The 22,994-nt window shown below is 42.8% G+C and overlaps 1 protein-coding gene across 1 annotated transcript in view; it reads right to left on the bottom strand.

The window, feature by feature from the left end:
- The window catches only part of DNAI3 (dynein axonemal intermediate chain 3), an 81,307-nt gene extending 61,824 nt beyond the window's left edge, over positions 1–19,483 (bottom strand). Inside the window, exons 1-3 of the mRNA XM_054720910.1 lie at positions 19,365–19,483; positions 8,210–8,305; positions 7,788–7,826 (exon numbers count right to left, since the gene is read on the bottom strand). Of these exons, the coding sequence (XP_054576885.1) occupies positions 7,788–7,826; positions 8,210–8,291 (121 nt within the window). The 5' untranslated portion in view covers positions 8,292–8,305; positions 19,365–19,483. The remainder of the gene's footprint in view (positions 1–7,787; positions 7,827–8,209; positions 8,306–19,364) is intronic.
- Positions 19,484–22,994: the final 3,511 nt, after the last annotated feature.

Below are 22,994 nucleotides of genomic sequence, written 5' to 3'. Positions count from 1 at the left end.
AACCAAGGTCCCTGTACTCTAACTACCCTCCTATACTTTCTCTCCAATGTGTGAACCCCGCAGAGCCCAGGAGACAGGCCTGCTCCTTCACACACAGTCAGGGAGGTGACAGGGGTGACATTCCACAGGATGCGGTGAATGGCAGTTATTTACCTACCAGACCAATAGAGCAGGAGCCAAAAACAGACCTACATTCTATACAACTCATTCCTGGAAATCTTACTGTGTCAACAAGGAAGAGGACTATGAAGTATATATAAATCATGTCCTGCATGTTGAAACAGAATTAAAGAACTCCCAAGCATTTCACCTGTATCTTCTTTTTAAACATTTTGTTTGCTGTTTACTTTTTAAAAAATAGTTATTATCGAGATTTAATTGACAAATAATAAACTGTGTATTTAAAGTGTACCATTTGCTTAATATATGCACATATTCATGAAATAGTCAGTGGCTATTATTCACCCACATTGTTATTCACATTGGGTATGATGTCTAGGAATCTTTGCCTAATCCAAGTTCACAAGATTTACTCCTATGTTGTCTTCTAGAAGTTTTATAATATTTGGTTTTACATTTAGGTTTATGATCCATTTTGAATTAATTTTTGTGTATGGTGTGGGGCAGTGGTCGGCAAACCTTGAGTTTTTAGCAAAGGCCAGCTTAGGAGTACCCTAATTAAGTTAATAACAATGTACCTACCTATATAGTTTAAGTTTAAAAAATTTGGCTCTCAAAAGAAATTTCAATCGTACTGTTGATATTTGGCTCTGTTGACTAATGAGTCTGCCAACCACTGGTGTGGGGGTATAGACTGACGTTCACCTTTCTGTATATAGATATGCAATTGATCCAGCATTGTTTGTTGAAAAGACCACCTTTCTCCACTGAATTACCTTTGCATTTTTGTTGAAAATAAATTGACTACATACATGGGTCTATTTTTGGACCCTCCATTATCATTTATTGATTGAATTCACTATTTTTATGGCCTCTTTTTAAAAATTTTATTTTTCAGTTACAGTTGGCATATAATAATATATTAGCTTCAGGTGTACAACATAGTGATTAGACATTTATATACCTTACCAACTTATTGGCCCAATATATGGTATCTCTTAGTAACAACAGTTAAGGTGAACTTTGGGACAGCCTGCTGGAGGCTAAAGCCAACAACAGTTAGCATATTAATGCAAAAAGAAAACATTGGAAGACCAATGGACTTTGATATTCAGCAGGGATGAAAATCAGCATAATACTGCCCTGCTGTGGGCTCAATGGCTCAAGGCAATTTCCTAACATGATACTCCTTACACTGTTTACCAATTTTTACCTTTGATCTGCCTATATGCATTGCTAAAGGGCAAATGTGTATTCAAGTAAATAAAAAGTGGACCAGGCGAGAAGTCAGTGTGTCTCTTCAAGAAAGATGCTCTACCTGGCCCCCAATGCCTTCTAAATTCATATTTCTTGTATAGTATTTTCATTTGTGCGTCAGCCCCTCCTTCACATCCTGAACCCCCCTGCGAAGGTTGCGGCAACAGCCTATGTAAGAAGATGTGCTGGTACCACCTGATCTAACTTCTGCAGAGTCTCAGAAGGTAGGTGTCACTACCTCATTCTTGGGATGAAGTAGAGACTTCCAGAGGGAAAGTCATTTGTGGCCACACAGTCATAAGTGGCAGCAGTATGATTTGAACCAGGTCTCTCTAATTTAAAAACCTGTGCTATTCTTAATCACTTGTGATGAACAGAATAATGTTCCACAAAAGATGTCCATGGCCTAATTTCTGACACCAGTCAATTGATTGATTACATTAATGACCCAGAGATGGGCAGGTTATTGGGCCCTGAGATGGGCTCGATGTAATCACAAGGGTCCGTATAAGGCAGGAGGGTCAATGTCAAGGAAGGAGACATGACAGGGAGACAGAGGTCAAAGAGAGAGAACATTTAGAAGATGTTATGCTGCAGGATTTGAAGACAGAGGAAGGGGCCAAGAGTCAATGAATACAGAGTGTCTTTAGCTAAAAAAGGGAAGGAAACATTTTCCTTTCAGAGCCTCTGGAAGGAATCAGCCCTGCTCACACCTAGTCTTTATCCCAGTAAAAGTAATTTCAGACTATTATTTCCAAAATTGTAAGGTAATAAATTTGTGGCAATTTGTTATGGCTACAACATGGAACTAATATACCACCGATACCCTAACCTGTATTAAAGTATGATTTTTAATTATAATTTGGGTAAATTATTTAACTTTTGGGAGTCACAGCACCTCCATCTTGTCATGGCCATAATAATCCTATATAATAAAAGCCTAATATGCAAATTGTCCCCTCGGGTGGTCGTTCAACTGGGAGTTCAACCAGGGGGCGGTGTGGAACATGGCAGGTATCAGTGACACGGACTGGGAGCAGGCGGCAGTGGAGGCGCTGCTGGCCCTGATGGGCCCTGATGAGAGCGGGACCATGGCAGGATGGTGGAGCAGGTGAGTGGGCGGTGCCAGGCCAAGGTGGGTGCAAGCGGGGGCCCGATCACCCTGCCAATCGCCCTGCAGATGGCAACCAGGGGTAGCGGGGGGCAGGGCTGCTGCCCAGCTCCCAGGCACTGAGGGAGCTGTGTGGGGGGCCCAGCCCTGATCGATTTCCCTGCAGGCAAGATGGTGGAGCAGGTGAGGGGACAGCGCCAGGCCAAGGTGGGGTGCCAAGCAGGGCTGCGGGGCTGCGAGGCTGGGGGCATGAGATGGGGCCCGATCTCTGCAGGGCACCCCAAGGGACCCCACCTTTGCACGAATTCATGCACCCCCTGGGCCTCTAGTGCTTATTATATTATAGAGCTAAAGGGATACTATTTTCTAGAAACCTCTAGGCATTGCCCTTAGGTCCTCAGGAGACAGTTGGTTAGCTGCTCTGCGGGTCCCTTGGTCCCTTGGTAAGAAAGGGAGTCCTTGACAGCCATGAGGCCCGAGTGATGTTAATAATGTCAGGATCCCATAGCAAGGACATCAAAGGGATCCTGATGTTACCCTGAGAGGAGTCCTGGAGTAGAGGAGGGAGGTTCTAGTATAGTAGGATGCTAAGTCAAAATCTACTTTCAAGTCTCACTACCACCCGCCCCGTGGTTCCGTGGCTTTGTCCGGAAGGACATCTGGTCTAATTAGCATATTACGTTTTTATTATTATAGATTCTGAGGTTTGTTTGCTTGTTTTATTCTCCAATAAACAAACAAACAAACTCAATTCTCTCTTTCAGTCTTTTCCCTTCCAGTTGAAACATCTGTACTGTGTCCCTTCTCAGGTTCATAGAGGTGTTTGTTTGTTTTGTTTTTTACCAATTATTTAGTCAAGAAATAGTTATTGAGCACCTATTAGATGAAAAGCATGATGCTAGTGCCCAGGTATACAGTCTAGAGGGGGCACAAAAAACAGACAAATACACTCAGATATACGCAAGTACAAGTTGTGAAAAGTGCTAACTAGGAGAGAACAGGGTGAGAGATAGAACTAAGGAAGGTAGGAGTGGAGGTGGGTTTACTTAGACAGGAAGAACAGAGAAAGCAATTCATTCATTCTTTCACCCATACATGCAATCTATCAACAAATATTTATTTACTACGTATTATGTGTCAAGATCTGTTCTAAGCATTGGAGTACAAGAGCGTTTTCTGTTCCCTGGGAGTGTGTGTGTATGTGTGTGAGAGAGAAAGTGTGTGTGTAACTAGATTATAAATTCATTAACAATTAAATAGTTGATTATCATTATCTACTAATTTCATATTTGCAAATTCACTTGCTAAACTTTATTTGTAATCCTAAAAGCAATAGTTGCGGCACTTTCATGGTCATTAGTGGACGTGCTCAGAGTGGTAAAATAATTTGAGTTGTCCAATGAGCACATTGCAAGCCGAGGTCCAACAAGCCGTGCTCTGCATCTTGTTTCAGCTCAGACAGGAAACAAGTGTCCTTTCCACTGTCTACTTAGTGCCACATTTTCCACATTTTTGTGCTTTTTATTGGTGATTTTGTTATTTAATCTGATCCTCAAGTGTGGTGCTGAAGTGCTGTACAGTGTTCCTAAACTCAAGAAGGCTGTGATGCCCTTCGTGGAGGAAATCCATATAGATAAGTATGGTTAAGGCATGGGTTACAGTGCTATCTTCTGTGAGTGCTTGTTAATGAATCTGTAATAATAAAAGTGTAATATGCTAATTAGACCAGATGCCCTTCCGGACGAAGCCACGGCGGCGGGGGCCAAGGCAGAGGCAGCAGAGGGCCGAGCCCCTTGCACTAATTTCGTGCATTGGGCCTCTAGTTCTATATAATAAAGAGCTAATATGCAAATTGTCATCATGCCCTCATGCCATCACACCATAATGGCTCAGACACTCAACACTGGGGAGAGAGGAATGGGGACCAGCCAGGCACAAATGAGTTCGCCAGAGAGGAATGGGGACCAGCCAGGCTGCAGCCCAGGAGAAGGACAAGCCACCCACCCCACAGTCCCGGGTGCTAGCGCCTGCACCTGCGGCCCGGGAGAGGGACAAGCTACTCACCCCATGGTCCCCTGTGGCTGCGGCCAGCCCAGGTGAAGCCAGCCTGGGTTCTGGGTGCTTGCAGCCAGCCAGAGGGAGGGAATCCTGGGTTCTGGGTGCAGGGTGAGGCAGAGGCAGTTAGGGGTGATCAGGCCAGCAGGAGAGAAGTTAGGGGCTATCAGGCAGGCAGGCAGAGGGGTTAGGGGTGATCAGGCAGGCAGGCAGGCAGGCGAGCAGATAGGAACCAGCCATCCCAGATTGCAAGAGGCAGTTGAACATCCCCCAAGGGGTCCCGAATTGGAGAGGGTGCAGGCCAGGCTGAGGGACCCCCATCCCATGCACGAATTCCGTGCACCGGGCCTCTAGTATATATATAAATACTAGAGGCCCGGTGCATGGAATTTGTGCATGAGGGGTGTGTGTGTCCCTTAGCCCAGCCTGCACCCTCTCCAATCTGGGACCCCTCAAGGGATGTCCGACTCCCCGTTTAGGCCCGATCCAGGTAGCATTAGGCCTAAACCGGCAGTCGGACATCCCTCTCATAATCCAGGACTGCTGGCTCCCAACTGCTCGCTTGCCTGCCTTCCTGATTGCCCCTAACCACTTCTGCCTGCCAGCCTGATCACCCCCTAACCACTCCCCTGCCAGCCTGATTGATGCCTAACTGCTCCCTGCCAGCCTATTTGCCCCTAACTACCCTCCCCTGAAGGCCTGGTCACCCCCAACTGCCCTCCCTTGCAGACCTGGTCCCTCCCAACTGCCCTCCCCTGCTGGCCATTTTGTGTTGGCTATCTTGTGTCCACATGGGGGCAGTCATCTTTGACCACATGGGGGCAACCATCTTGTGTGTTGGAGTGACGGTCAATTTGCTTATTATTCTTTTATTAGATAGGATTAGATAGGATAGAGGCCTGGTGCATGGGTGGGGGCCAGCTGGTTTGCCCTGAAGGGTGTCCTGGATCAGTGTGGGGGTTCCTTGGGGTGTGGGGCAGCCTGGGAGAGGGGCCTGTGGTTGTTTTCAGGCCAGCCATGCCCCCCGGTGACCCAAACGGAGACCCTGGTATCTGGGATTTATTTATCTTCTATAATTGAAACTTTGTAGCCTTGAGCAGAGCCAAGCCTCCTGCTTGCTCTGTGGCCGCAGCCATTTTTGTTGGGATTTATTTATCTTCTATAATTGGAACTTTGTAGCCTTGAGCGGAGGCCAAGGCAGGCCAGGGCAGGTGGAAAGTTTGGCTTCCTCCATTGCCTGGGGCAACTCAAGCCTCCTGCTCTCTCCAGCTCCACGGTTACCACCATTTTTGTTGGGATTTATTTATCTTCTATAATTGAAACTTTGTAGCCTTGAGCGGAGGCCTGAGCCCATCAGGGCAGGCGGAAAGCTTGGCTTCCTCCATTGCTGGGGAAACCCAAGCCTCCTGCTTGCTCCGTGGCCACAGTCATCTTGGTTGGGTTAATTTGCATACTCGCTCCTGATGGGCTGGTGGGCGTGGCTTGTGGGTGTAGCAGAGGTATGGTTAATTTGCATATTACTCTTTTATTAAATAGGATAGATATATAAATGAATATATGTGAATGAATATATATTAACAATATATGTTAAATAAAGTGTCTTTAAAAGGAAATACACATAAAAATTATATATTGATTGGTTAATGGAAATGTTATGACCAGAGGCTCATAGGAATCTAACCCTGTGTTTCCCCTAAAAGCAATGGCTCAGTATTTGCTACTTCAGTGTTCACAGCAACTGTATAGAACATCCATAAAATGTGAGAATCGACTGTACTTTAACTTCAGAATTATGGTAAGTGCTATGAAGGCAAGGATACTAGATGAAAGAGAGGCCTTCAGGAAATGCCTCTTCCAGAGATGGGACTGGAGTCTAGACCTGAATGATGAGGAGATAGTTGCATAGAGATTTGGGGAAAGAGCTATCCAGGCACATGGAGCAGAGCAAAGGCCCTGAGGCAGGAACAAATGTGGTAGGTTCTGTGCTAGGCAAGACTGGTGAACCATGGATGGGGCAGAGGATGAAGAGAAAAGATCAGAGAGGAAGGCAGAGCCAGGGCCACTATAAAGACAAAGACTAGCCTTGGGAGAGTTTTAACAAGAAATAGACATGGCAGGTTGCCGGGTGCACAAGGGATTGAAGGAGGCTGAGTGGAAACAGTGATACCACGTAGGAGCTAAGGAACTCATCTAAGCGAGGAATGTGGAGGCTTGGACTAAGGTAGTAGATGTGGAGATATTTGAGATGAACGAGTTTGAGACATATTTTAGAGGTGAAATTAACAGGAGTTGGGATGATTTAAAGGGGAGTAGGGGTGTGGGAAGAGAAAAGGGTCAAAAATGGCTCCAGCATTTAAGGGTGATACATTCATTAATTCAATACATACTTGTTGGGCAGCATAGTCTGCTCCGATGCCATTTACTGTTAGCTGACGTCCTCCTACCATCTCCACCCTCTCTGCCACCCTGGCCCAAGCCACCGCCTTCTCCTTCCTGGATTGTTGCAATAGTTCCCTAAGCACTCTCTGCGTCTGTCCTCACCCCTGCAGTTCTCAACAGAGTAGCCAGGTTAACCCAGTGGAGACGTAAGTCAGATCATGCCACTCACTGCTCTGCTTAAATACCGCCAACAGTTGCTTATCCTGTATGATTAACAGCCAAAATCTTCCCAACAGCCTACAGGCTCTTAGATCTTTCTCTTTCCACCCTTGCTGTTTCCTCTGTTTCCAAACATGAAGTGCATCATCTAAGTCAACTCTGAGAGAAAGTTTCAGCAGCAACAGAAACAAAGGCTTGCTAGTTATTTAGCCTCTGAAAGTAGGAACAACATTAGTTTGGCTGTCTAAGTTCTAGCTTCTTTGCTTACCAATCAGCCCAGTGGAATCTTACTGGGAAGTACAGATAAATATTGTTTATGAGCCAGGGTTTTAAAAATATCATTATAATAAAAGTAATAACTTGCACACTTACCACACTTTATAATTACAAAAAGGTTTCTCAATCATCATTCAATTTGAATTTTGAAGGGATGGGTTGGCCTGAGTCTATTTCTCAGTTTAAAATTCTCTCTTTCACTCTTACTTTTTATTTTCTTTAACATTTTTCATTTTATACTTGCAATGACCTGATGTGATTTTAGTCCATGTACATGTTGATCAGTTGCTTCAATTTGTATGATTTTCACTTGCTTATTGCGTATTAAAATATTGTGCCTGGGGACGGTTTCTAAATTGTTCCCACTTACCCATGCTCTCCATATTTACAGGTTCTGCTTCTTCACTACCTGGAATATAATAAAGTAATGTCCAATTTACATTTTTGAATCAAATATATATCTTAGTTTATTACATATTTTTAACCAGGTCTCAAAACACAAAATATAAATGCAAATATATGATGAAGTCTTAAACTATTTTATAAATAATCAAATAAACAGAATCTGAATAACTGTCTTTCTCTTCATGATATGTTTCCTATGGTGTTGAACGGTAATGAAATACATACAAAATGAGAATAAATGCCCATGCTTTGAATTCCACATGTGTTTAGCTTTATGACAGCCAAAATATTTAAGTTTACTTGATCCGTAAAACCAGGATCATTTTGGCTGCTAACTGTACACATACTGAACTCATAAAAATCCCATTAATGAAAAGACAATCCTACCAAGTGTTATGTCCTTATTTTCACGTTTTCCTTTTTTCTTTTTGCCTCGCGGACTCTTTCCTTGTTGAGGTTTCGGAGCCATGGCTCTGACTCAGGCTGCACAAAGAGAGAATGCCATTAGATGTCTGGCTCACAGGTTCAAACAGCAAGCATTAGCAAACATGAGTATGTTTTCTAAGTTGAGCCTTCCGCTAACTCAACATGTATCTTCATTTATTTTTTAAATATATTTTTATTGATTTCAGAGAGGGAGAGAGAGATAGAAACATCAATGATGAGAGAGAATCATTGATTGGCTGCCTCCTGCACGCCCCCTACTGGGGATCAAGCCCATAAGCTGGTCATGTGCGCTTGATCAGAATCGAACCCAGGACCCTTCAGTCCACAAGCCTACGCTCTATCCACTGAGCCAAAGCAGCTAGGGCAACATGTATCTTTATAGAGTGGGTGTTCTGCGGGCAGAGGTTTATTGCAACAACAATCTTAGTCTAGACCTTGCCATTCCGGTGGAGCCATTCAGCTGAAACGCAGGGCTGTGACCTGCCAACTCCTCCAGGTTTCAGCCTCAGGCCCTGCCGTGGAAGCACCAGAGAGGACGCTGCTGCCCCGCCTCTGGCTGTGGTTCTGCACCCAGGGAGCTGCTCTGTGCTGCCCGTGCTGGCTTCCTGGCAGGTGCCCCAGCTACAAAGACAGATTTAAAGTCCATGGGCAGACACAGGCCCACAATATGCACATATGCACATAATTATACAATTAACATAATGTAAATAGTACTTTTGTCCTATTTACATTATGTTAATTGTATAATTAACATAAAATTGGAGCATGCGTGCATGTAACCACTGTGTCCTTATTTGTACTGTCAGAAAAGGCCTCCAAAAGTTTCTGGGGGATTGCTCATCAATTTTGACAGGACGTAGCTTTGGCCAAGGGCCTTGCCATGACATCGAACCCTTCTCATCTCCTCAATGCTCACCTTTGCCCCATCTTGTTCAGTGGTTAGGAATGTGATTTCAGGAGTCTAACCAGAGGGGTTTAAAAACAGGCTCTACCTTTTATCAGCTGAGTGACCTTGGGCAAATTGTTGACCTTCTGAGTTTTAGCTGATTCATCAGTTGAATGGCGATAATAAGACCTAACGCACAAGGTGGTTGTGAAGATATAATGAAATAAAGTTGCATCATCATCAACTCAGTCATCTTACACTGTTCACTGTTTGTCTCATTTTAATAAACTAACACAGATTGAATATTATTTCCTAGTGTGGGGGCGGAGGAAATGTTCCTCTACCCTCAGTTGATCTAATAATCAAATAGATTTGAGACAGATTAACCAGAGAAAATAACCCAAATTTAACACATATATATGGATGGAAACCCTGCATACTGGTATAAGAGAGTCAGAGACTCCACATGCACCGAGGTTCAGAAACAGAAAGGGAAATTGAGGTATGACTTGGTGAGCTAGGGAGGAGGTAATGCACCTCGGGCCTTCAAAGGGTCATTTCAGGAGAGCAAGTGTTCAGTAATTGTTAGTGTGCCCTGCCATACAGATAGGTAAGGTAAAATGTCATTTCTGGTATTAATTCTTATCGTGGGTCAGGCTCCTAATTTAAATTCTCCTAGATAGGGCAGGGAGCAGGAGTTTCTCTAGAGTCTGTAGGGTTCTAGTTGCCTTTAGCTCAAAATAATCCACATATCACTAAGACTGACATAGGGGTACCTTGTCTGTACCCCAGCAATTGCCCATAGTCAAAACATCATGAGTTTTATTTTATGCCCAATACCTTGATGACTAAATCTTGACTAAAGTGTGGGTATGTGTCTAATTGTTTGGGCATACACATTTTTTCCTTCAAATTTTTCACACATATTTTTTCAAATGATAATAATGATAGCTTATGTTTGGTGAGTGATATGTGCCAGGCATGATTCAAAGTAATTTACACGTATTATTTATTTTTATTTTAACCAACCTTTTAGGTAGGCATTTTCTTTTATTTATTGATTGATTTTAGAGAGAGAGAGAGAGAGAGAGAGAGAGAGAGAAAGAGAAAGAAATTCGTTGTTCTACTTATTTATGCATTCATTTGTTGCTTCTTGTACATGCCCTGACTGGGTATCAAACCCAAAACCTTGGCGTGTCTAACCATTGACTGAGCTACCCCACCAGGGCCTAGGTAGGCATTTTACTAATGCTATTATCTTCATCTCCATTTTATGATGTGAAAACAGAGGTCAGGTAACTTGCCTGAAGGGACATATAAGCCATAAACCATGGAGGCTGAGTGTGAGCCCCAGTGGTCTGACTCCAAGTTCTGCACTCTTAACCTTTGTACAAACTATTTCAGAGGTAACTACTGTGTTTCATTACAAATCAAGCTATTTACACTAATAAAAGAGCAAAATGCAAACTGGCCATACCTTCATGATGCCCACCAGCCAATCAGGAGTGAGTATGCAAATTAACCCAACAAAGATGGCAGGTTAATTTGCATATATAGGCGCTGAGTGGCCGGGGGAGTGGGGTGGGACACTTGCGTCATCGCCATGGCGACAATGCAGGCATCCTGCACCGCCCCAGCAGCTCTAGGCCTCAGGGCAGCGTGGGAAAGCGGAAAGGCGGCTCTGGGGCTGGAGTGAAGGCGATGCCAGCAGCCAGGGGAAGGAAGGCCCATTCTTGCACGAATCTTCGTGCATCGGGCCTCTAGCTTAAAATAATTGTCTTTACCTAGAAAGTTATGATTTAATGTTTTAATTAGCATTTTATGTTTTTGACAATTTAGAAATTTCTACTTTTTTTGTATTTTATTTTATATTATATTTTTACATGCAATAAACATTAATATTTCAAGAAAAATGATTTTAAGTATAATAATGTTACATGCAATAAACATTAATATTTCAGGAATTTCGACTTTTTTAAATATTCTGCTGTGGGTGGCTCTGATCCAATTCTTCAGCTTGTCAATTGCCCATCCCACTTTCCAGCCTTAGCATAATTTCAAATCTTGGACCTAGTCCTTTTTTCAAAATATTCTCTGTAAATGTATTCCTCTCCATATTCTATTCCAGCTGCATTTGACTTAAAATATTCAAGAGTACCACCTGGACCCATCCCTCCCTCCCCCCCTCACACACACACACTTGCATAAACACACCATCACCACCACCACTACCACCACTATTCATTCTAGAAATATTTATTGAGCAACTATGATATACCAGATGCAGGTGTTAGAAATACAGCAGTGAATGAAAGAGGCAAACCATTGCCCTGATAGAGCTCACATTCTAGGGGGGAGACAGGCAGCAAGCAAATAAAGGAGCAAAATAATTAATAGTTTACATGGTGATAACTATTAAAGAGAAAAATCAAGTAGGAAGGGGAAAAGGATTGTAGGAGTGCAGATGTTGCAATTTTGTATTGGACAATCAGGCAAGGCCTCATTAATAGACATTGGAGCAAAGACCTAAGAAAAGGAGGAAACAAAAAATGTAGATAACCAGGGAAAGAAGGGTATGTCCAGGCAGAGGTAAGAATAAGTGTAAAGGTTTGGGGGCAGGAGTATGCTTGGCACATTTAAGGAAACAGCAAGAAGGTCACGATGGCTGGAGCAGAGTGAGGGGAAGACTAGGAGATGAAGTTGGTCAGAGAGAGGTAGGGATATATATTAGTCAGCTTTGCTGAGGTAACAAATGTTCCCCAGGTCTCAGTAACATGCACCAACAAACATTTATTTCTTCTCATGTTCTGTATTGTGGCTGAGAGTAAGTTGCTGCTTCAAGTCTTATTCTGGGACTCAGGCTGAAGGAGCAGTCCCTATTTGATACATGCTACTTTCATGGCAAAAGAAAAAGCGAGAGAGTTTATAGAACCACACAATGCCTTCTAAATCTTCTCCTTGGCACTGGCACGCTGTCCTTTCTGTTCACATTCCACTGGCCCAAGCCAATCACACAGCCAATCTTGATAATGGGGAAGGAATATATGCTTGCATGGCAATGCATGGGAATATATGATCCTCTTACAGAGAAAGGAGGTAATAGTTGGGTACAATTATACAACACTAGAGTATAGAAAGGAGGTAAGAGTTGGGTACAATTATACAACACTAGAGTAGAGAAAGGAGGTAATAGTTGGGTACAATTATACAAAACTAAAGGCCCAGTGCACAAAATTCGTGCACTGGGGGAGTGGGTGGGGGTCCTTCAGCCCAGCCTGCGCACTCTCGCAGTGTGGGAGCCCTTGGGGGATGTCCCATGGGGAGCGGGCCTAAGCCAGCAGTCAGACATCCTTAGAGTTGCCGCGGAGACAGGAGAGGCTCCTGTCACCGCTGCTGCTCTCGCCAGCTGTATGGGAGCGCACTGACCACCAGGGGGCAGCTCCTGTGTTGAGCATCTGCCTCCTGGTGGTCAGTGTGTGTCATAGTAACCAGTCGTTTTGCTGTTCAGTCAATTTGCATATTAGCCTTTTATTAAATAGGATACCACAAGGGGTCTAGGCCATGTAAAAGAATGGGGGTTTTTACACTGAATGAGGTGAAGAGCTATTGGATGATTTTGAGCTGAGGAGTTATATTATTTGATTGGACTCATATTTTAAGAATTGAGCAAACACTGTGGCTGCTGTGCTGCAAAGACTGCAGCGAGGAAAGGGCTGAAGCAGAGTCCAATTGAGAGACATTCAGCCTGGTGCACATGGCTCAGTGGCTGGGCATCGACCTATGAACTGGGTTTCATGCTTGATCCCCAGTTGGGGTGTTCAGGAGGCAGCCAATCAATGATTCTCTTTCATCATTGATGTTTCTCTCTTTCTCTCTCTCCCTCTCTCTCAGAAATATATATATTAAAAAGATACATTCAATCATCCAAGAGAGCGAAGATGGCAGCTTAGATCAGGGAGGTGCAATGGAATGGACAAAGTGATTGGGCTCTGGGTATCTTACCTAATAATAGAGAAAGATGTAAATTGACCGTACCTTCGCTATGCCACAGCCAATCAGAGTGAGTATGCAAATTAACCCAACAAAGATGGCGGTTAATTTGCATACATACCTGGGTCCGGGGAACCTCCTCGGCACCCAGGTCACTCCTAGCCAGCCATCAGGCAGAGGCTTTAGGTTTAGGAAGGGGCCAAGCCTGCAATCGGAGGGGTGGGGGTCCCCTTTCCAAACCTAAACCTGGGGCAGAGGCTTGAGGCATGGGAAGGGGCTGAGCCTGCCATCGGAGGGGCGGGGGTCCCCTTCCCAAGCCTAAACCTGGGGTGGAGGCTTGAGGCTTGGGGAGGTCCTGGGGGGAACCCCTTCCCAAGCCTAAACCTGGGGCAGAGGCTTTAAGCTTGGGGAGGTGCCGAGCCTATGATTGGAGGTTCTGGGGTGGGGGGGGGCCCTTCCCAAGCCTAAAGCCTGGAGTGGAGGCTTTAAGCTTGGGGAGGTGCTGGGAGGGACCCCTTCCCAAGCCTAAACCTGGGGAGGAGGCTTTTGGCTTGGGAAGGGGCTGAGCTTGGGATCAGAGGGAAGGGGAAAATATCAATGGAAAGATATCCTCAGGTGAGGATAAAAAGAAAAATAAAGAAATGTCATATCCTATGAAAGACACATCTTGAAAATGCTTAAAGAAAGTTGTAATTTTTTCATGGTGAAGGGACTGGGGTCTGTGGTGATGAAAATACCTTGGCAGCAGCAGGGTGATGGGGCTGGCACCTTCCCCTGATCAGCCCAGTTGCCTCAAGCAAAGGGAGGCCAGACTGCAGCTTAGGTCTGCTCCCAATGGGGTGCGGGCTTAAGCCATCTGTAGGACATCCCCTGAGGGCTCCCAGTATGTGAGAGGTGGCAGGCTGGACTGAGGGACCCCTCTCCAGTGCATGAATTTCATGCACCGGGCCCCTAGTCTATATATATAAAAGGCTAAGTGACCAACCGTCCATCCGTCTGACCATCCAACTGGCTGGTACATATGATGTGCACTGGCAATTTAAAAATAAACATTGACTCATACATGTGCAATATTTGTCCCCATCTGACATTGGCCTCCCATTTAAATTAATTCGAAGACAGTTTTCCATGATGCCAGCATTTGCAATGACTATTAATAAATCACAAGGACAAACTCTAGACAGAGTAGGAATATTCCTACCTGAATCCGTTTTCAGACATGGTCAGTTATATATTGCTTTCTCTCGAGTTCAAAGAGCGTATGACGTTAAAGTTGTAAATACTTCATCACAAGGGAAATTAGTCAAGCACTGAAAGTGTTTTTACTCTTAATGTGGTATACAGGGAGATATTAGAATAAGTTTAGTCAATTTATCAGTCATTGTTTTTAACAATGTTGTTTTTATATCATGTTTTTGTTTTTATATCATATCTTTGTTGTTGTTATATAATGTTGTTATTGCTTACTTATTAATCAATTTATATTATTTTCACATACATTTTTACTAATTTTCTTTCATCTCTGACACTTCTATTATAGAGAAAGGGTGAATAGCGATATTAAAATATTTCTTCTAGTTAATTTCCTTTCAATGTGCACGAATCTGTGCACCAGGCCACTAGTATTTTATAAGTGGAGTCAATAGGATTTGCTGATGACTCGGATGGAGAGTCTGAGAGAAAGAAAGGGATCATAATGTCTTTAATGAGTTTTGCCTAAGAAATTGAAAGCATGGGGTTGCTATTTGTTGAGATGGGAATCCCATGGGAAGAGAAGATTTGAAAGGGAAGATCAGGAATTCAATTTGAGGCATGTGAAGTTGGACTGTGAACTAGATTGTAAACTCTGGGAGGATGTGAGCTCTATAAATGGCCCAGTTGTACATCCAAAAAAAAAAAAAAAAAAAAGCTTGAATTAGTAATTTCTTCTTCCACTCCTTCCCTTCTGCCATTCTTAGCTTATGAATTTCCAGTCTGGACAAAAGGCTTTTGCCTCATGGCCTGTGTAATACTAATCTGTATGCGTACTGGGTTAGTTTTCTCCTGCTGCTGTAACAAACTACCACAAACTTAGTGTATTAAAATAACACACATTTATTATCTTATAGTTCTATAGTTTAGAAGTCTGACACCATCTCACTAGGCTAAAATCAAGGTATCAGTGGGGGTCCATTCTTTCTAGAGGCTCTAAGGGAGCATCCATTTCCTTGTTGTTTCCAGTTTTTAGACACCACCAGCATCTCTTGGCTTGTGGGCTCTCTTTTTCCATCTTCAACATCAGCAACGACAAGTTAAGTCCTTCTCACATAGCATACTCTGTCTGACCTTGTCTTCTTCCTCCCTCTTCCACTTGACAGGACCCTGAGATTACATTGTGCCCACCTAGAAAATATGGAACAATAGTCTATCCATTTTCAGATCAGCTGATTAGCAAGTTTAATTCCATCTGCAGCCTTAATTCCCCTTTGCCACGGATGGTAACATTCACGGTTTCCCGGGATTAGGAGGTGCTGCATTGGCATTAAGCTTGAATATGTAGGTATCAGTTTAATACAAGCATCCCAAGAAATAGTCAAAGTAATCAGATGTGCCCAGTTCTTTTCAAATGCTGCCATGAAATGATCTGTAGATAATTTGGTTCAATTTCCAATTTTCAGGGAAAACAAATCTTCCATCAGTACCTTAGGTAACAAAATTGAGCAAACATTAAATGTATGCTACTTTACCAAAACAGCTCGCTTACTACTTTCACAAATATTAACTCTTGTGTCTAAAGTACCGACTAGTGACCAACAAAAAAGGAAGACCAGGTGATTCTACAGGCTTTCAGAGGTCCTAATTCTTCTCAATTAAAAACACAGTATCTAAGTGGCTAGGCATCCTACTTGGAAAAATTCATTAGCTGAGGTCGGCCTGGTGAATATAGTCTACACTGAAAAGAAAGGGATTATATTGGAAGTAGCTACCTGTATTTGTGTTTCAGGCCAAATTGTATAGTTTATTTTAGTAATTGCAAATAATAAAAACTCTACCAATATTGTGTTTAGAAAATAAACCACTTTTATTTGGCAGTACCTATAAAATGAATTATTAGTCTGCATAATTTCAAAAATCACACTTATTCAGATTTATTTTTATGCAGATTTCCTTTAAAAAATAAATTCCAAATAAAAGATATTTCTTTTAAATCACAACAGGGCTTACTAATTTTTTTCATAAAATTAATTGCATAGTTCATGCAATGAATGTGCTGTATTACATTTTCCAAAAAAATTCCTATTAAATGACTAGTAAAAGGTCATAAAAGATTTTTAATACAAATATGACTTTACTAAGCTGCATTATTCTGAAATGTTCACCTCATTTTTCTTGTTCCCAACTAAAGTAAATTTATTATTAAAAGTAGCAGAGGAGATAATTCATTTATTCCTAAAATAAAGGTTATGCTTACCTCAGTAGCTTGTATTACAATTGGTTTGCAAAGCCACTATACTTGATTGAATTTCAAAGCAGAATTTGTGAAAGATAGCACTTACAAATATTTAAGCATTCCATTGAAATACTTTTATATTAAAGCCACTCATGTTCTTTATAAATTACTTCACCACTCCAGAATACCTGTCTTTTACCAATGTAGCAAAGAACTCATATTCTTCCACATTAACAGCAAAGGGAATTAGAGAGCGATGAGAGAAGTGAGTCCTGGGTAAGTCCTCTGTGCAACAGTTCAAAACCTGGGACGGCACTCCAGTGATTATGAGGAACATTGCATTCAGAGCTGGCCACAATCCTGTTCCAAACTAACTTTCGACTGTCTGTGACTATTGTTTTATGAAGCTTTTGTTATTAGGAGGATATCTACTCCATATGAAGGAATAAGTGACAAATTATGATTGATATAATACAGTGATTTAAACAGTTATTGGTGCCCTGTCTTCACTTGGTTTGGCTACAATGCACACACCTGCTTACATGTTCCCATTTGTTACCTGTATGCACGAGTGTCTTACTCCCAATCACGAGGCCTTTCATTCTGAGAAGACCTGTAGCTCTGGCACCTTCTCCCTAGCATCTTCCCTAGAAAGTGTTATGTCCCGAGTCTCCTTCAATTAGCCGACCTTGTCTAGATGGTCACCATCTTCTTCTCTCTTCCCAAAGTATTGGTAAGCTCATCATGCTTGCCTCCCATCTTTTCTTCTTTTAAACAAGAGTTTAGAATATGAGCTAAGACTAACATCGTGGGAGCCTGGTGATGTGTCTCCCAGCACCTGCTGCTGCTTGGTCAGTCTCCACCAAGACCCTGATTAAGCTTCAAGGCGCTCCCCGGCTCTTCAGCGGTCTTCTGACAAGTTTCCAATTAGTCTGTTACACTTGTTTCTCCCCTTCCCACCTACCTCCACCTCTTTCCAAGACAGAATACTCATTTAGGTAGATGCTGTTCCATCACTTCACCCTTTGAAATGTCTCCTGAATGCGAAGCTCTCCTTCCCACGGCCTCCCTGTGTTCAGGCCTTTAACATGCCCTCCTGTACCAGAAGCTCCTATTTCGTGCCACGAACCCTTTGGCAGCCCGATGAAGCCCCATAAATCAAATTAAAACATGCGATTGCAAGGGAGATCTTTTTGAAATACAGTTATCAAAATATTTTAAAAATTATGATGTAATAATTTATGTGCTTCTTTATTAATGCAAAACAAGACCTAGCAGTGATTCTAATTACCACCTTAATTTTGAAGATGTGATGAACATTAATCATATATTTGTAACATCCATAATGTAATAAGAAAAGAAGTGTAATTTCTCTTAGTGACAAAGTTACAGGCCTTCTAATACTACTGTGGTTTGTTATCAAATGCACACATTTCAATTAGCTGTTAGTGAAAATAAACATGTGATTTTATTTCTCTATCCACACCCCACCCTCCAATCAGATCATGGACATTTAACTGGCCTCCCTGACTCTGTTCCAACCAGCATAGTCACCCACAGGACAGGCCTTCAGAGTCCTCCTTGTGAAATGCAGAGCTTAACAAGTCACTTCCTTGTATACTGGGGCATTCAATGCGGATCCCTATAGTCCACAGTGGCATTCTCCTCCACTAGGGGAGAAATGGAGTTCACCTAAAATGCAAACTTCCTGGAGCCACTGTGATTCTGCAGGTCTGGGTGAGTCTGCGATCTAAAATTCACTAAGAGGCAGTCTTGCACAGGTCTGCAGACCAGAGTCCAATTGTCCAAGCGCCACCTTTAACACCCTTCACAGTCTGCCCCATCATATCCACTCCTTGAGTTCTACTCCAGCCTCACAGGGTTACTGTCCAATCTCTAAACAGTCCCAGCATCTCCAAACAGTCTTCCTACCTCCCTCTCTGGGGAACCCCCTGCCCTCCAGCCACTCCTGCTCCATACCATGCACACACGTCTCCGCTTGCTTAAATCTTACTCATCCCTCATCCTGCAAGGCTCAACTCCAGCAGGACCTTCTCACTGAAGTCTCCCCAACTTTCTCACTCAGGCCTAACAGTTTTGTTCTCCTTGACACTTTCCAATCACACTGTGGTGAGTTAATTATGCTAGGCTTTCACAAATGCAGAGGGCCTCAAACCCAGAGGTGCCTGGAAATGGCTGTGAATTCATGCAGCATCCAGTATACACTGGGCAGAAGGAGAGAACTTTTTGAGCCACAATTAGGTACTGGAGGTCACTAAATGAGGAAGACAAAGTCCTCACTTTCAAAGAGTTCAAGTCCCCCCCGCCTTCATTTTCTGCACTCCTTATCTACTCCAGCCCTTTCTTAACAGCCCTGAAGTCATCTCTAACTACTTTAGTCCACGTTTATCTTTTCTTCTTTGATCTCCAATACGGATGAATAACCAGAATCATGCTATTTTCCTTTCCATCCACCCACCCACCCATCCATCCATCATCCATCCAGTATGTATTGGCCTCTCATTATGTACCAGGCAATGTGATAGACGCTGGGGATATACGATCTATGAACAAGACACTGTACCTGCCCTCAAAGTTCTTAAGAATGCCCTTAACTGCTCTCTCGTTGCTATTTTTGTCTCCTGGCTAAGCTGGAAGTTCTTTTCAAGCAGGAAAAGTTTTGTACTTTTTTGTAGTCTCCACTGTGTCCAGTACACAGTGTTCCCACGCCCTTGAAAGAGGAGAGTATTTGTTTTCCAAACCTCCTTTCCCATCTGAGCTTCCCTTACCTGATACTTGCTAAACAGAAGAGAAAAGAAGCCTCTTTGCAGTACCCTAGCGAAAAACTCCTTCTGGGGCTGAAGATGGAAGCTTTACTCTCCTCTCAGAAAAACAAGTCCTAAGAGCACAAAACGCAGCTCCTTTGCAAGCGGTTGCTGTGACGCATCCGTTGCTAAGAGAAAAGAGGCGGTGACTCAGCGGAGATTGACAAGGCACCAAAACCAATACAGTCTCCGTTTTCTAAGTTTCTTCCAACTGTGATTGGTTGCTATGATGATAACGTCACGTACCAGGAAACAGGGCGAGGTCCGGCAGTTACCCACTTGCAAGGAAGGAGTTGGGCATTATAATAATTTCATTGAGAACCGCGGCCCAACCTGGCCCCAGGTCTGACAGGCGAGGTCCAGCGCAACCGAACCTGAAGAAGAAGAAGCCTGCTAGGGTGTGGTCTCCAGCAGCAGGGAGGGAAGGGTGATGTGAAGATTGCGGGTAGCATCCTTAGGGCAGCTGCCTTGCCTTCCAAGAGCGAGCTGGGCCCTCCCAGAAACCTGCCCTAGATTCCCGTGTGAAGGAGAGATAATCCCGTTCGATTATCTCCTAAAGTGTTACCTTTTCCCCTTGCCAACGTAACTTTTGTATAAATTTTAATTCAAATATTAAGTATGAGTCTCATACTTAAACCCCTAAGGAACGTCAAGGTTCATTTTCTCTGTGGTTATGGGGTCCTAGCGGGTTTGGTTCAGTGGATAGAGCGGCCTGTGGCCTGAAGGGTCCCGAGTTCAAAGGGCACATGCCCGGGTTGCTGGCTCACTCCCCAGCAGGGGGCGTGCAGGAGGCAGCTGATCAATGATTCTCATCACTGATGTTCTACCTCTCTCTCCCTCTCCCTTTCTCTTTGAAATAAATAAAAATATATTTTTAAAAAAATCCGTGTTGAATAATTTTGCTAAGTGATAGTACAAATACGAGATTCAACCAAAAGATAAAGTTCCCATCTCTGAGTTCAGCCAGTTTTAATATCTACATTTTAAACAGTTCAATGTGTTCCAAATAGGTTGTTTAGTTTGAAAAACTATGCTCAATAAATTATTTCAAATGTAAAGAAAGAGAATACATGTTTGTTAACAGAAATCAGTTTTTTCCTATTTCTGCTAGATATATAGCGATTAAATTTTTAAAGAATATTAGTATGAAGGGATGCCAAATTAGTAGCCTATTCAGATTGCCCACAGACCTTAATCTGTCCCTTCTCCATAGCACTGTCCCAAAAAGGCCAGCATAGTGTCTCAAATGCAGTATATATTTTAATGAATGCTTGTTGAATCAGATTTAATCTTAAATTATGTTCAAAGTAAATTTATACACATTGCCTCTGCCCTTTGGTGACAATTAAAAGTAGATTTGAATATTCAACTATCTAGTAGACATTTCCACTTGAATGTCAGAACCAGCCAGGAGATATACATTACTAGTCCATTAGTCCATGAAATATTTGTTACCTATCTGCAACAAAAGAAGTACAGAAATTGAAATACTTTAAAACTTCATAGCAGGCCCTGGCCAGGTAGCTCAGTTGGTTAGAGCATCATTCCAATAGCTAAAGTTGCATGTGTCCCAGTCAGGACACATGCAAGAATCAACCAATGAATGCATAAATAAGTGCAACAACAAATCGGCCTCTCTCTCTCTCAAATCAATAAATAAAAATTAAATTCTCTTCTAGACTGCAACTATATTTTTATTTCTATCAATAGTACATAATATCTTTACTGGAATATAGGCGGTCCTCAATAAATACTTGTTGAATATGTATATGTTGAATAAATAAGCATTTTTAATAAAAATGGAATTAAGGGAAAAGAACATGCATTGGTACAAATGTAAAAAGACAGGGGAAAAATATTAGGGTTCGACATGTACATGATTTAATACCTGTGCTACCTGAGACTTTTGGCTAAGTTATGTTGCTCTGAAGCACACAGGATTTTTGAGATGGCAAGAAGATAGAAATGTGAAAAAAAGCTATCCATCAGATACCAAGAATGCTATAGGGAGTCCCTGGTTATGTAGTACTGTTTCCAATTCCCAACAGAGATTAACCTTTGGGACTCAGGAAAAAAAATGAATTCCTGAGAGGATAATATATACTTTTCTTTTTCATAGCACTTTATTTTACATGCTTTAGAAATATAATGAGTAACCATTATAATAAACAATGAATTATTTTTCTGTGATAGGCTTATACCAAAAGTTTCAAAAGTTTCATTTTGTTTAAAAAAGGTAATAATGAAATCTTGGTTTATTATTATTATAAACCAATATATTAAACAAGATTACATATTTCATTTACATGTAAAAATTATTGCTACCTGTTATAGACATTTCATAATAAAAAGCACTAAAGGAAGGAAGCATTAATGCAAAATAAATTATAAAATTATTAAGAATAAAAAATGTAATATTTAAAAAGTTATTCTTCAAATGACAATTCAAAATGAGACATGAATTGCCTTATCCAATAGATTTGATCTTTGTTTTATGACAAATATTCTAGATGAGGAAAAATTTTGTTCATTCTTCGTTTGATGTTGGTTCTGTTATTAAAATTGATTACAAAAGCATTATGAGACTGGACATTAGGGCATATGTTGCTTTATTATTATTATTTTTTTAATCCTCATCCAAGGATATTTTTTCCCCATTGATTTTTTAGAAAGAATGGAAGAGAGGGAGAGAAGGGGGTGGGAGAGAGAGAGAAACTTCAATTGGTTGCCTCCTGCTTCTGGGGCTGGGATCAAACATTTAATGGGGGTATATGACCTTGGCCAGGAGTTGAACCCACAGCCCTTCGGTTCAAGGGCTGATGCTATAATCACTGGGCAAAAACAGCCAGGATATACGTTGCTATATATATATAAGCTCGTTTATTTTCTTTTTAAATGTTTTCATTTTTTTTATCTGATAAGGTTTCTTATTCTATAGCCTTTGCTCCCATCCTACCTAATAAAAGAGTAATATGCAAATTAACCATCAATCCATGACAAAAATGGCAGCGCCCATAGCCACAAGATGGCACCCAGTCCTCTTAGCCCCGCCGGAGTCCCCAAGTCCGCCCAGCAGCAGCAGCAGTCCAGGGTGTCCAGCTGGGAGGCACCAGCGCCCAGCGTGATCCCCGGCCAGCAGCGGTAGCTTGGGCTGGGGTCTCAGGCTGTCAGGGCTGAGCACTAAAGCCGCGCGATCCCCCGGCCCCAGCAGCAGCTTGGGATGGGGTCTCAGACAGGCAGGGCCTGGCACCCAAGCTGCAGGATCCCTTGGCCGAGGCGACAGCTTGGGCTGGGGTCTCAGACCTGCAGGGCCGAGCACCCAAGCAGCAAGATCCCCTGGCCACAGCAGCTGCCTGGGATGGGTTCTCATGCCTGCAGGGCCGAGCACCCCCACCACGAGATCTTCAGGCCAGCGGAGGCAGCCTGGGCTGGGGCCGTGCACCCCCACCGTGCTATCCCTGGCCAGGCTGAGATGGCATCCTGGGCTGGGGTCTCAGCCTGGCCAGGGCACGATCCCCTTCCAGAGGTGGCAGCCTGGGGTCTCACCAGCCAGGCAGATATGGAGGAATCTTAAATGTGTGTTTTTTTTTTAAA

Source organism: Eptesicus fuscus, chromosome 9, assembly GCF_027574615.1.
Source record: "Eptesicus fuscus isolate TK198812 chromosome 9, DD_ASM_mEF_20220401, whole genome shotgun sequence".
In the NCBI taxonomy this organism is placed as follows: domain Eukaryota; kingdom Metazoa; phylum Chordata; class Mammalia; order Chiroptera; family Vespertilionidae; genus Eptesicus; species Eptesicus fuscus.
This window is presented reverse-complemented; position numbering and strand designations above follow the sequence as displayed.